Source organism: Hydractinia symbiolongicarpus, chromosome 7 (genome assembly GCF_029227915.1).
Source record: "Hydractinia symbiolongicarpus strain clone_291-10 chromosome 7, HSymV2.1, whole genome shotgun sequence".
NCBI classification, from domain to species: domain Eukaryota; kingdom Metazoa; phylum Cnidaria; class Hydrozoa; order Anthoathecata; family Hydractiniidae; genus Hydractinia; species Hydractinia symbiolongicarpus.
The window spans coordinates 20568517-20583958 of record NC_079881.1 but is presented as its reverse complement, the minus strand read 5'-3'; the positions used below and the strand labels follow the sequence as shown (position 1 = coordinate 20583958).

The following is a 15442-nucleotide window of genomic DNA, read 5'->3' as shown; positions in this document are numbered from 1 at the left end:
GCTAAGCTACCATTTTGCGTGACAGACAGACAGACAGATACGGGCATTATAATATAGACTAGCTGTTTCCCGTGGAAGAATCCACTGTATTCCATTTAATTTATGTAGCAGATATATGTCCATCAAAAAACAAACAATACAGCAGTGCGCATCTTACATCTGCATTATTATATAAATGACCAAAAAAATTAAAGGTTTTCAACAACTGCAGTATATATGTGACATTTAAAATCTAAATCTACTAAAATTACTGCTCTGACCATCTGACAAATGCGAAAATTATTCGGAAAAAAGTTTTTAAAAGCATTTCAACATACATCTCACCCATAAAATTTAAATCACTCAAAACGCCACATATATACAAAAAAGCTGATCAATGTCAAACACAAATCTCTCTCATTGTATATGTTAAAATCAGTTAGTTTATTGCAAACCCTGCCAAAGGTTGACACAAAATGTGAAAAATAAACAATAAATTTTGCCTAAGTAGAAATTTTTATCTAAGGTGTTAAAAAGGGATTTGCAAGGATAAATTATAATGCAATAAAACATTATTTGATATATTGCATACGGTCCTTCCTCACCAAACTTTAGACAAAATGCCAACAAAATAACGGTGTTTAAATCTAAAATTAATAAAGTCCTTTTAGCAATTTGCATGCTGTTTTACCATCAATAAAGTAAACAAAATTTCAAATCTCACATAGTATTCTGTCACAAATTTTCATAAAATATATATATAAGTCATAATGAGTCATGTTAAACAACAGCAATCAATCTGTATATAAGTTCATTTTATGTCAATTTTTGCACCAATTTTGCAACACAAAATACAAATTCTAAATAATACTAAAATCTCTTATTTTGGTCCTTCGCATACCGACGGTCTCCCACAAAAGTTTAATCAAAATGTAAAAAATGAGAGGTAACAACAAAATCAAAGTTTGCAAAATTTAATTATTTCGGTACATATACTCTAAAACAATATTTTAATCCAAAATGCCAAAGAAAAACAGTTTGCAACAAAAATCAGTTATTTCGATAATATTGCATACACTCTTTCCTCACAAAAGCTTCACAAACTGTAAAAAAAAGAATGGTTGTAGGGAGTGCTTCTGATTCAACAAAAAAAGTTTTTTTGACATATTGCATCTAGCCCTTACCCATTAAATCTTACACAAAATTTCCAAAACTATATACGATTTAGAACACATCAAATTTAAATCGAGAAGGATCAGTCATTTCGATATATTGCACGGAGTCCTCCCCAGTAAGAATTTATACAAAATATAGAAAAACAAAGCTTGCAAGGTGAAAAATTGAATTCTTCTTCTGTGTATATATATATATGGTCCTTCCTCGCAAAATTAACATAAAATGTCAAAAAGGTTCAGATATAACATCTAACACAACAAAAATCAGTTCTATCAGTATATGTCATGCCATTGTCTTCCACCAAATGTTCCCCTTAAAGTTTCACAGACACAGCCTGTAAATTAAAAACAACTAAGATCAGGTATTTTGGTCTATTTCATACCATTCTGTTCCAAATAACTTATAAAATGTAAAAATTGAGTGGTAAAACAGAAATTTGCAAAATTCAATTTTTTTATATGCATGTATATTATATGCCTTCTACAACAATAAGTTAATTCAAAATGTCAAAAAGAAGAAAAAAATAGCTTACAAAGAGTATAAAATTGAAATCAACAAAGTAGCTTTTTGGTGTATTAAATATAAGCCATATGCACAAAAGTTTACACTAAATGTAAGAAAATGGTTGTGTTTAGTAATTCTAAATTCAGTTCTTTTAGCATGCTGATTAAGGTTTTTGCCCACAAATTCTTACATGAAAATGTCAAAACCACAATTTGAAACAAATTAAATTTACATTTTAAAAATAAGTAATTTCTGAACTTTATTTTCAGAATATTTGGAGGAAAAGAACTTCGCAAACCAAAAAAAAACCAGGAAAATGTTTAAAATTTTCAGGGTTAATAACGTTTGATGGGTTTTGTGGGAATATATATACTGGGAATCTTTAGTTTAAAGCTAGCATTAGCTAGCTACAGCAGCTAATAGCTAGCCACTTAAATATAAACTGGAGACTTAGCTAGGTATAAAGAACATGGCTACATATATATATATATATATTCCTAGCTAGCTAGCTAGTTGTTGGTGGTGGTTGGCTTTTTATGATGCTAGCTATAAAACATGTCTGGCAACAATAATATAATCAAAACTGAACATAAAACATGAAAAAACCTTACAGAACCTTGCTATGATTAATTTATAAAACCATGCTCTTCTTCAAATGTTTTTTTAAAGATTTATTTTAAATGAAAGAGTAGAGAATACTCAAAAAGAACAGCCATCTTTTTCGTAAACACATTTTCCGTTTTATGCTAGGAACTTCATTTAACAGTCCGTATGCTTTGTGAATATCTAATACCGTTTCATATGTAGCGATACCTATATATATATATGCTAACATAGAGTTTTTTGGCATAAGGGTATATATATATTTATATCGTTATTAGCAGCGGGTTATATATTTACACCTTATGTGCGATTTCTATGAAGTACATCCCTAATCTTTTTAGTTAAATTTTAGTGTACAGCCACGTCATAAGAAAGTGACCCGTGATTTCCGTGTCGTGGACTCACAGTTTTACTCACGCCAGGGAATTAATATATAAGATGCATCCCAACAGATTTTAAGGTCATTTTTTTTTGCTTAGACTGGCTTTATATACAATAAACTTATATGTTTTTGTTTTCTATGAAAAATTTAAAAGTATATGGCTAGCTAACTAGTTCAAAAGGTTTGAAGTTTATTTTATTAGAAAATTTGAACATTGTAAGTACTTATATCGTATGGACATCCAATATAAGTAGGGAATTTTTTTGTCATTTTCAGTTATACTTGGTGGCTCAATATGATAGTTAAGATGATTTAAGTTGTTGTTTTTGTCCCCAGTGATTATAAACTTATCCAACCCTATTAGCTCAACTTTCGTGTAAGTCTGTGAAGTCGAAAACCAAGAACCATTCCGTAGCCCCATTAACAAAAAAGTTTTTGGGGAACATAAAAACGAAACATTACGAAGATAAAAATCTTTTTTTAACACTAATGCTTGGGAATGTTTGTAAGTGGCCAAATGAGTGTTTGGTTTTAGCAAAATTTTGTTGTTTATCATTTCTTACTTGCGATTAGTGGCTGAACGCAAGATGTTGTAGATAAAATGCAAGTTGGCTTTTTAATTTAAGCAAATGTGACCATGAAAGGCAGATAATCAAGGCACAAGTATTAAAAATGGCGGCGTGGTAGCGGATGACAAAACGTAGCTTTATAACCAAAAAACATATCAAAAAAGAAAGACATTTCTTTTGTGACATTTCTTTTATTGTAAGCCATGCAAAAAATAAATGGCACATCTAATGTTATCGAGCTACTATTATGAAACGTGGTTTGGTTACACAGAAAAAGAGAATAATAAAATTTTCAAACGACCAACGAAGGTTTCGTAGTTATAATGTTTATGTAATGAATGCAGAAAGTTATGTTTCTTAGTTGCATGAAAATTTTATGCACATTAGTCGTTAGCCCGTGAAAAAATCCACGGGTCGCCAGTCCTTTTTATACCGCATTGCGTGCGTCTCGCCACCTGCGCAGCTAATGTACCATTTTGCGTGACAGGCAGGCGGACGGACGGACAGACGTATACGGGTATTATAATATAGATAATGTAAATCAACATGTGTATCAATAATTAATTTTCTACATTCCAGTAAGTGCCACTGTTTTTCAAATATTTTTAAATACGCTCTTTACAAGAGCACACTTTATTCTCGAATTTACAAAAAAATTGCAAAACGTTATCACTTCATACAAGATTATTTACAAAAATTTTTATAATCGTCAAAGAATTCTCCAGCCACGTCTTTCGCATCCACCGTCAAATAATCGCGCATAAAAGCCGCCTCCTCCACACCCACCACCACCACCACCACCACAACCACCTCCACCTCCGCCTCCGCCTCCACCGCCACCTCCACCTCCATACCCTACAATGAAATAATAATTTTAGTCGATGAAAAATTTAACAACCTCGTTATTGATTTTCTTGGATCAAACAATAGAGTCATTATGAAACTGAAACGAAAACCTTACCCCCACCTCTGCCAGAGCCTGTAGATAAACATCCACCCATGGTCGTTTCAGTGCAGTAGGAAACAACAAGTCACAAATCTAAAATAAAAAAGCATTTGATAAATTGTTTTCTTTACTTGGATCAAATTGAATGCTCCCTAACAGTCGACCAGATCCTAAGTGTATATTAATAAATATTGAATATTATATATAACATAAATTAACATAAGCATCAGTGGGGTATTGTAATACGTGATGATCATTTTAAGGTAGGAACGCTAAAAATAATTGATCGTTAACACTCGTTTGAAATTCGCAGAAAAAAATTATTACTCGCTTTGCCTCAGCAAGATATATACCTACATGAAAAGTGCGAGGCCACGCGGTTCTGTTGCGATGCTTTTCTTGATCAAAATATTGTTTCGCTTAGATGATTTTCTTGATCAAAATATTGTTTCGCTTAGATGATTTTCTTGAGCAAGGTATCCTTTCGTCGATATGACTTTCTTGAGCAAAAAAATTTTTTTTGTTGATAGTAAATTAAAAAATGTCTTTTATGCACACGAAGAAGGACATGTAAAAGTGTTGGAAATACCCGCAATCTTGATGATCTTGATTAGGTGAATTCCTTTTAAGTTTTTAATTTCCTTCTTTTCAAAATTAACACGATCATTTCCTTTCTTTTCTTTTTTTTCAAGATCACCATGATGATGCTCTTGCTATTGTTTTTATTTTTTTCTTGATTTCTAAATTTTGTGCCTGATACCTACGTTGTTGTCATATATATCTTGTGTTACTTGTAATGTGTTAAAATATTTTTGCAACATTAACTACCCAAAAAAACTGTGTTACTTTAATGAGTTCAGATGCATTATGTACAACAACAATATTTTTCATGTATCCTGATTAGAATATTGTATAGTGAATTCATATGTCCATTTAGAAACGAGTGTTATCGAAAGGGGTGTAATCTACTAATTGAACAAGGGAACTGATGGTATCTTCCCTGTGATTGTACAAGTAGGAAGACGGACATTTAACGTTATTGATCTTGAAAATACCCAAAACTTTGATGAAACAGGCAATTCCTAAAGTATTTTGATATGCCTGTTTGTCAAAATTTTCTTCCTTTTGCGATAAAACTAAAAAAGGTTTAGATAAAAGGTAAATTTCATCAAAATTAAAACTTGCATGTTGTAAAACGCATACTGAGATATATTCAGTTTAAGTGTTCAAACGTGACACTTTTTACCACCATAATATAACTAAAAAATAGTTGAAAATTTGCTTTCTGCTGGAAGTTTATTATTCTTGACTGGATCTGATAATAAATCTGATGATAAAGGATCTGGTTTTATTATGCCTGTTTTTTTTACTTAAGGTAAAAAAAAAATAAGAAATACCTAATACAGAAATACACAATATACAAATATACAAATACAGAAATACACACGTAACATAACAACGCCTATAACCGCTTCTGCCCTCTTTTCTAGATTCTTTCCAACTAATTTAACTCTGCTTAGGGCATTTAAATCCTCACGTGACATTTTATTAACCCTAACCAAGCAGTTCTAAAGAGAAAAGGAGAGACATTTGAGTAGTTTTTATTGAAATCATCCGTTGTCGATCTGTAGGTTGCTGCATTTTTTTCAAATTCAATTTTGTAAACGAAATTTTTAAAATCTCGCGCCTAAATTATAAAGTAACCTTTGCTTATTGTTATTTCTGCAAATTTTAAACAGGGGCTCTTCTATAAACGATTGTATTAGGGCACACCCTTAGCTCTTAGCTCTGCCCAACGACAAATTAAAATAGCTGAATACATTATCTTACCGAAATATAAATTGATAAAAAATAAAAAGTATATGTCAGCACATTACTCCACACCAGTATGAACCTTCGTGCAGTTTTATGTTGTCTATGTGTAATCAAAAAGTCTTTAACTGCTATGTCAAATTCATAACCAGCCACCACGCAGTAAAAATGAGTTAATTACAAAGCCTGTAAATCATGTGGCCTTTTAGCTAGCTAGCAAAACTACACTTCTATTTGATCTTTGAACATATTATGACCATGGGGGGGGGGGGGGGGGGGGGGGGTGGAAGACAATGAATCAGTCGTTAGTGACTTCAAGAGGCTTTAAAATGTAAATTTACGAGGCTATCTCAAATCCGCAAAGTTTAGTTGCATAAAGAAATGCTTTTTTAGTAACCTTCTTTCTTTTCTCACACTTGGTGCTTTTTGTCGCAGGATCTCAAATGGCTTCAAAAGATATCGAATCAGGTGGCGTCAAAAAAATTACTAAAGCAAATCACGTGCTAATATATTTTCTATATTTAGTTTTCCATTTTGTATGTGAAAAGAAATCCAGCGACTAAGAACTGAGTTCACTTTATGAAATTTTCGCGCACATGCAAAAAAAGCCACGCAATATATTGCAATATATAGTGCAATATATTCAGGATACACAAAGCTATTTATGGAGAATATCTCGCCGTAGTAGTGCGCAAAGCCTAGGTGCGAGATAATTAAATGCGCGAAAAAAAATACTCGAAATTTAAACTCATGCAAAAATTTTATGAATTAAGGTACACACAAACAGAAAAGGGATTGACGACAGAACGACGGCCTAATTACCTTGTTTAGTTCCAATTGGCAATCCCCCTTCTGCTATAGACAATACTTTTGTACGATATTTCGAATCTCCATTGTGACTCTCCGAGGTCTGTTTTGTTGGGTAACCTCAAAATTAGAGAATTTTGCATCAAATTAATAACAAAAGGGGATTATAGGCGTGAAGTGTATTTGGTTAATTAAAAATACTGCTGAATTTAATGTGGATTGTCTTTATTCCCATTGCGTAATCACGCAAAATAATTCGTTAAATGCGCAACATTTAGTAGAGATTATGCAAAAAATAACCTTAAACAAGTCCTTTATTTCAGGGAATCTATATTTTGTCTAAAATCCTGAATTCTGGCATGTTTTCTTGTAATTTGCGAGAAAATTTGAACTTGTGCGAAAACTAGCAAGCACGAAGTAGATTTTTTGTTGAACCGCGGAAATTAGTCAAATTTAGCGAGTATTGACAAATGGTATCATTTTTTTTTGAAAATCAGGTCATTCTTGGTGCCGGAAAAAATCTTTTAATCACACTATAAATCGTGTTTGTAACCATAAAATTATATTTTCGAAATACATGCAATCATATTTAACTTGATTGAAGTTTATTTGATCTTTATTTTATTCTTACTTTTATTGTGGATTTAATTTGACGAACTTTTAAATAATTGAAATTTAATGTGAATTAAATTTAGCGAATTTTGACACTACTGGCCAATCTCGCTGCATTTTCTCTACGCCAAAATATCTTCAACATATAGTTGAAAACTTTATTTTTTGACAAAACACCCTCTAAATCCTAATCCAGCCCTTACCAGGGCAATTTAACACTTCAAGCAAATATCTATTTTTGCTACACATTGTAAATGTCAAAAGGTAACCTGACGTTTTATTAGAAATAAAAAACATTTGAATTCGTTAACTCACAATACTAGAACCAACAAAATTATCTAAAAACACGGATATATAAATAGCAATTAACTCAGTGAAATTATTATTTTGAAGAAAAGGACAAACTTTTTCAGTTTGCAAGACATGCAGTGATAAACAATCACATATCCACAAACATTTATTGACTGCAGATGAGTGTAAAAGAGCATGTAATGAAAACTATTTTTCGATTTTAGATTCCGCTTCATCTAAATATGATTTGCGAGTAAAATAAGCTTTAAACATCAGATGGGAGAAAGCACAAACAGGTTAGGAGCCTGGTTACTACCATTTGTGTGTAAACGGGTAAGTATAATTTTATATATCAGGATAACATATTCAGGCCACTCCTTTAGTCTTTAGTATTCACAGTTTTTTTGCTAATTTATTATAATCATATGCTCACGTAGGCATTTTAATTTTACCCTTATTTTATATAAATAATCTTTTTATTTTATATTGTAATTATTTTAATTTTTGCTATAGCAACTTTTTTAATGCCATTTGATATTACATCAGCTTATAAAATAGACTTGTACATATTTTTAAATTAACTAAAGATGACTCAATAATGTAATAAACACAAAGTTACGAAAATGACCATATATTATAATTAGAACAAGTTAATTTTCACTTTGCGAGTGACCAGTTTTAAAATAAATATAACAGTTTATTTGTCTAAATATACTTGACAAAAATATCTCCAAACTTGATCACATCATATGCACTACTACTAAGCACTTCAGAAAGCTTTAAATCTGTTGGAATGATGACGTTATTACCATCAAATATCCGAATTTTTGGCGATTTCGTCACATGGTTTTCATTTTTTAAACTGCATTCTTTTGCAAGTAAATCAATAATTTTACCTATGGTGTGTTCATGACTAAAAAACATTGGGATTGTCTCGTCAGCGACATGAACGTTTACATAAGTTCTTTCGATGACTGGTACTTTGCTCTCGCCTTTTGCTTTCATTTTCAGCTTCATTTCAACAACTTTGGAAGATGTATTAGTTGATCTTCTACCAGTCCTTCCACTGGGTTTTTCTTTACTGAGTTCTTTACCAATAATCTTAGCAACCTTCTCCTTTGGAGTCAGGCTGTTAGTTAAAACTTTTTGCACACTTGGACAAGAATGATCATGCGGAAGGCGGTGTTTTAAACAAAATTGTTTGACACATTTTTCACAAACAACTGGAGTCAATTCTCTTCCTCTACAATTCGAAAGAAAACACTTATAAGATTTCGGTGAACCAGAGGCTTCGTTCCATTCAACTATGTGTGATACTTTGTTAAGTTGGCTACAGTTATGTTGGTAATCAACGGAATGGTTTGTACAAAACAACAACTTACATTTATTGCATTCGACAGGCAAAAAATCCAGTTGCTTGCAATCCAAGAATGCACATTGACTACCTAAATCTGGAAACTCCATTTTGATTTTTATATCTATAAAATATATATATTACTTCACTTTACATAAATCACAAACAAAGTTAAATAATATGGTGTTGGGCCGTTCAGGAATTATGTGCCGCTAGAGATACTGATTAGAAGAATATTTTTAATCTGGATCTTAACAGAAAAAATTAGAAACATCTAACTTAAAATACAACCCAAATGCCCGAATTGACGTTTCTTGTACCAAAACAATACTCCTGGGCCAACAGTTCCTTGTCCACTGCCTGCATGCGTTTAACCATTGCATAAAATTCACTATATATATTTTCATTGCCCGAATTGCCCCCGAAATGCAACATGTGCGAGCTGATATTGTTGTCATTACGGAGTTTCATACCGCGCAGGTGTGGGTACTAGCGAAGCGCTTGTAGGGACAAATTTTTATATCCCCCGCAGAGCGTAAGGCATTATTGAATTATTCACTTTTTCCTTTGTATTTTCACTTTTTAAACTGGTGCGATATATTGATTTTACAATTATTTAAAGGAAGGATACTCAGTATTGACATAAGATTGTATATTATGAAAGTTCAAGACCTAAACTTGGTTATTAATTTAATTGCTTCAAGTTGTGGGGTACACTCATCATGAAAAGTTGGCAGTCAAAAGAGAAAGAAATCTTATTTTGGTAGCTAGTTACATCACAAGTTTTATATTGTCTTAATAATATGACAGTGCTGATCAAAGAGGAATTGCTATTATGTCATTCAAGATTTATATAGCTACTAGATCAGCCAAAATAATGTAGCTCCTTAAACACAAGTAAAGAAGACAATGGGTTTTTTTCTAAACTAATAGTTTCATGCTCATTAAACAGATACCTAGCTAGCTATAATATTAAAAAACGATTCCAAAATTTCTTATTTTGTGTTTGCTAGAAACTTTATTTAACTAACCAAGGCGGAGTTACCTGCATTTTTTATAAACCAAATTAAAAAATGTCAAAAAGCTGGCTGTATCTGTCTTGTAGTTTTTGTTAGCTGGGGGTCACACTGGGTCACTCATATATATTGTAGCCTTATTCATACAGTAATCAGATATATAGGTGGGCAAGTGCCCATATGCTAAAAATAGGATCATAAAAACTCATTTCTAATATCACTCACTTAACTTCAAAAAACATCAAACAGTGCAGTTCGAACACCAACTTAGCCTTAAAAATTGCTACGCCTCAATTTTGCATTGGAATAATTTTAATCTGTAAAGTACAAAGTTATACTGTGGTTAAAATAAACAAATTTAATGGAAAATAACTTTTTAAACAAACTTGTGACTTTAACTGTTTTCGTCAAATATTTACGGTTGCCAATTTTTTCTTATGTCAATGTACCAAAATTACTATAGATATCACAAAATTGTAAAAGTGGACCTTGCCTAAATTTATTCTTGCATTTTACCAAAATTAAGAACACAGTAATACAGTGTAACATGCTATTATATATATTATCCCTTATTATATATCTCTTCCTACCTAGTTACGTAATATTTATATACAATAATTTCTAACGAAAAGTCAAAGCCAGTGATTATGTCATTGAAGTGTGTATTTTATTTTTATTCGATTTCATCTGTGCCCTTTTTTACATAACTAGTTAGCTATAATTTGCAAATAAATCCTTTATTAAATGCTCTTCCACGTTAATCCATGTCAAACTTGCAGATCCATATATAGCTAGCTAGCTTACTGTAAAAAATTTCCTAAGTCTTTCTATAGCTAGCTGTAATTTTCATGTCTTCTTGCCAAAGTGCACTGATAATGATAGAATAGTGTTCCTTTTTAACCATTACTTTCTTCCTCACAACACAAAATGTATGGTATATGTAGCTAGCTTGCAACAGGAAGCTGACCCCTAAAACCAACATCAACAATATGTCTCCTCTTGCCTCTCTATAAAAGTCAGTAATTTAAGTTTTCTTCGATTCCAATATCTTACCCATGTCAATATACCACAAAGAGGGTAAGCAACACCATTTAAATGCGTTATTAAAAAGCAAAACGTCAGTTAAAGCAAAAAATTAGTTGAAGAAACATCAGGCAGGATTTTGCATCTCTGCCTCTTTCCGCAGCATTAACCTGAATAGTTGTGAAAAACTGACCATGAAAGTTATTTGGGATATCGAGACAAATGAAAACAAGCCAAAAATTTGTCCCTACAAAGCCCTTCGCTAGCGCCCAGACCTGCGCGGTATGAAACTCCGTAATTTAAATTTTGTCAAGAAGAAGGAAGACGAGGGTTTTTAGACGAGTTCGACGTTTTAAAAAAAATTCAGGTATATATTTGCCCGAAAAACCCCGGATAGTCCCGAACAATGTCCCCTAAAAAAAAGATTCACCAAAAATGACTCTTGAAGAATTATTTGAAAAAGTATATATATATAAAAATTAAAATGAACTAACTATATATGTGGTAGCGAAGTTCTTTAAAGAACTGTTTTTTATGAGTTTTGATAAGACTTAATTGATAAATAACTTATATAAAAACTTTATGAACTCCTTTCTCTTCAAACGTATTCTTGCAACTGTCGTCCGCCATATTTATGTTACAAGGTGTTGCATTTCGGGAAAATGCAAGCGGCTTTGGCGGACAACCGCAATTTAATTCAAAAAGTCACTCAAACTTGCTCGTATATATGCGAGCGTTTGCGGCTCATTAGTACCCTCTTGAAGGAAAGTGCTATTTTGTCGTTGTACTCTCAGTTTATTATTTGTGGGGTTTTAGTCAGTTGTTTATGGAATGAATGTTTAAAAAAATGTTTTTTCGGACTTCTCTGGGCTGAATTTTAGGTTTCTTTAAAACTCTGGAAGTCATCACACAGCACAGCCCCTGTGCTTATTGCAGTGTTTCCAGCGAAGTCGGCACCCTTGTATGGGGAGCTAATAAATTTTTGTGCTGCACATTGATTCAAACTAACTATGCAAAAGACATGCAATAATATAGCTACAGGTATAATTTCTCCACCTGATTGAACAAATTTTGGTTGCAAAAATAAATAATAAATTACCTAGCTAGCTAGCTACACGGCTGTTTCGCTACGGTCAAATCGCGGACAAAATTAAGATGGCTTCCACAATTTTTTTGGAAATTTTGTGTTTTTATCATTTTTTAAGTTATTGAAACTTTTTTTGTGTTGTTTTAATTTTACTGAATTAAAAAGTATTAAAACGTTCTACTTTTCCCCTTTTTAAATATATAAATATGTTATACATGTGTGTTATAAATTTCGAGTTATTTCGTCGAACAAAACACACAAAACTAAAAAAAACATTATTTTTGGCGAAAGTATACCATCTTTCCAACCTTGTGCCAACACCGCGCTACTAGCTACGGACTTGAAAATTGGTATGGGGGGCCTGGAAACATGGTTCTATTGGCCGGTACCGTGCACCGTTCGTCTCGCAAACTATAAACTACTTAAATTTTAAGTTAAAGTCTTCTTTAGGCGCTAAAAAAGAGGAGAAAAAGTTGCCAAAGTGGTGCACAGCAATTTGATGTAGTGTGATCCCTTTTCTGTTTAATTAAATAATTATCTAAACTTCTAAGCAAGTCACAGTGATGGCGTTTAATGTTTTAGTAGGTATGGTTTTTCCCAGCAAAATTACGGCAACCCGGTGTTTACTTTTGACTTGATTGCTCGACCCGGGAATTCTAATCCGAAACCGGGATTTTTTAAAAATGTTGGAATAAGCGAGACAACAGTGTCTCAGCAATTTTGAAGCTAGCTAAAGTTTGGCAGAGCACGAGGTAAGGGAAAAACAGTAAACTACTTTATTTTGTAGGGATTTTAATATTATTTTTTGCTATAATATCACCCTTGGTTTTAAGAAATTGTTTTATAGCTTGTAAAACTTTAAACGTGGCTAATTGTTATCTTTTTTAATCTTTTTTCTTCTGTTTTGTATTTTTCTGTAAAGAGTAGCTATTTTTTGGTCCTACAGTTTTGCATTTTGCATCGTGTTTTGTAGCTAAATCACTTAATACTTCTTTTTTATATTTAGTTAAGACTTTGGTGGGCTCTTTCAAGATAAAATTGATGAAATCAAAGATGTTTATGGCTAGCTAGCTAGCTTATCTTGGCTTTATCACAAGATTGGGTGCTATTTTATACAATTTATAAAGAAACACAAAATGATTGCTTTGTATATATTTAATGTATATAATAAATAAACTATTTATGCACAACTTGAGATATTTTCTACTAACATGATAAACTAGAATGTTTAAACTGTCGACTCTGAATGACGTTTTATTAAATGTATGATGTCACATATTTGGCCCGAAAACCCTTAGGACCAAAAGTGACCCTTTGGACAATTTTGGACAGATAAATATTACATCTACATCATCTTTAATGGCCTCAGAATCCAAAGTAATGTTTTTTATTCAGTTAATAAACAAATTTTAAGCATACATTCAGGCTCTAAAGGCCGTTTTTCACATAATTTCTCACATTTGGCCCAAAAATAACCCTTTGGACAATTTCGGACAGACTAATATGTCATCTACATCATCTTTAATGGCCTTAGAATCCAAAGTAATGTTTTTTATTCAGTTAATAAACAAACTTTAAGCATACATTGAGGTTTAATGCCGTTTTTCACATAGGTCTCACATTTGGCCCAAAAATAACCCTTTGGACAATTTCGGACAGTAATAAAATTAATTAATTTTTATTCCAGATATTTAACCTAACCTGTGGACCATAAAAAACATGTTTCCTTAACTTTATTCTAGAGATATTGTGGAAGACATTCATCTAAATGATAATTTTTAAGTCATTTTTAGACATTTTGGCCTAAATATACCAATTTCGGACAGGTGTCCAAAAATTTTTTTCTTTTAATAATATGGACAATTTATCTGAGATTATTATTCTTTTTACAGAATATAAAAATTTTATTTCGTTCTTGAGATATCTTGTTTTAACTGAGAGGGTAATTCGAATTATTTTTTCGTAACATTTTTGTCCGCTTCGAAACAGCTGTGGCTAGCTGACATTTTTCTGCATGTGTTTGTGAATTTGTTTAGGACAAGAAACTGTTATGTAAGTCCCTTGTCCCTAATAACAGTGATGTAACTGCATTAATATAACTAAGAACAAGCACAAGGGATAGAACTTTAGGAGATTTAAAAGAAGAACATCATGAGAAACAGCAGCCATTGATATGGATAAGCTAATCTACATATTTAGGTAGATAGCTTTTTCAATTGGTGTGGTCTACAGTGTTAAATGCCTTGTGAGATCAACAAAACAGCACGTACATGTTTACCTTTATCAGTAAAATTACAGAAAGTTCAAATACCAATTATAGTGGCAAGCAAGTTTCCTTTGTACCCTGTGGTTATGACTATTAGTAATTAGAGGTCCATTGAGCAAGATAGACATTAGATCAAGTCAGTAAAATGCGATTAATTTACTGTGATTTTGTCTAAACTAGAATTTATAGCCTCAAAGAACAACATGTGTCTACACTGGGTTGCAGTGTTTGTGTTTGTAGTGTTGTGTTGTCGTTGTTTTTGTTTTTAGCTATATTTTTCTTTACTTTATTCTTATTTACACAATTGTAAAGTTATAGCGGACTGCTGCACTTGTGATTTAATTTCATGTTTAGTGCCATGAAATTGCTTTTTTAGCTATAGCTAACCAACCAGCTAGAGGCTTTTGAGAGTGTTGCTGTGTTTACCTTGATTTGATTTTTATTATATCTTTAGCTAGCCACTAGCTAGCTAGCTATATTGCGAGCTAGCTATATATATATAAATTTATTTTTATATATAAATTTTTCAAACATTTCATATTGTGAACTAAATTGCTTTATTTTCTATCGTTAACAGTCAGGGAAATCCTCTTAATTAAGCTGTACAGCTTAATTTAAATGTCAGCTTAATTAGGATGTAATGATACAGTCTAATTAGGCGTTTTACAGCTTAGTTAAGATGTACAAAACTTTTATCGTTTAAAACACACATTTAACTGATTTTTAGCATCTATCAAACTGAATAAATCCAATATTTACGTGCATATAAACATCTCCAATACATTAGTTTTTTCGTAGCGCCCCGGAGATCCGCTAAATTTAGCTAAGTTTTAAAAATATCCGCTTAAATAGGATGTATCACGTGACGTGACATCCTAACTAGGATGCAGTACAGCTTAAATAGGCTATCGCTAACATGAACCATTGTTTATAGTCCATATCTTTTGAACCCTGAGTGCTGGAAATACCGTTCTTCTTTTATAATATAGTGGTCAAACTGACGAGACCTGCAGTG

General features: G+C 32.1%; 1 protein-coding gene and 2 long non-coding RNA genes across 3 annotated transcripts; 1 reads left to right on the top strand and 2 right to left on the bottom strand.

Moving 5' to 3' along the window:
* Positions 1 to 210: 210 nt before the first annotated feature.
* On the bottom strand, positions 211 to 6227 carry LOC130649346 (uncharacterized). Its single transcript, XR_008983037.1, has 2 exons — positions 4517 to 6227; positions 211 to 4252 (listed from the first exon to the last, which is right to left on the bottom strand). It is a non-coding gene; the product is annotated as an uncharacterized LOC130649346 (long non-coding RNA).
* Positions 6228 to 8296: 2069 nt separating this feature from the next.
* Positions 8297 to 12309, bottom strand: LOC130649344 (AN1-type zinc finger protein 1-like). Its single transcript, XM_057455608.1, has 2 exons — positions 12174 to 12309; positions 8297 to 9159 (listed from the first exon to the last, which is right to left on the bottom strand). Exon 2 carries the CDS (start codon positions 9143 to 9145, stop codon positions 8387 to 8389), a length of 759 nt encoding a protein of 252 aa, XP_057311591.1. The 5' UTR covers positions 9146 to 9159; positions 12174 to 12309; the 3' UTR covers positions 8297 to 8386.
* Positions 12310 to 12828: 519 nt separating this feature from the next.
* On the top strand, positions 12829 to 13351 carry LOC130649345 (uncharacterized). The gene is made up of 2 exons (XR_008983036.1): positions 12829 to 12913; positions 13168 to 13351. It is a non-coding gene; the product is annotated as an uncharacterized LOC130649345 (long non-coding RNA).
* The last annotated feature ends 2091 nt before the right edge of the window (positions 13352 to 15442 follow it).

Excerpts from the sequence above, each read along its gene's own strand:
- LOC130649344 (XM_057455608.1), bottom strand. The coding sequence starts at position 9,145 with ATGGAGTTTCCAGATTTAGGTAGTCAATGTGCATTCTTGGATTGCAAG.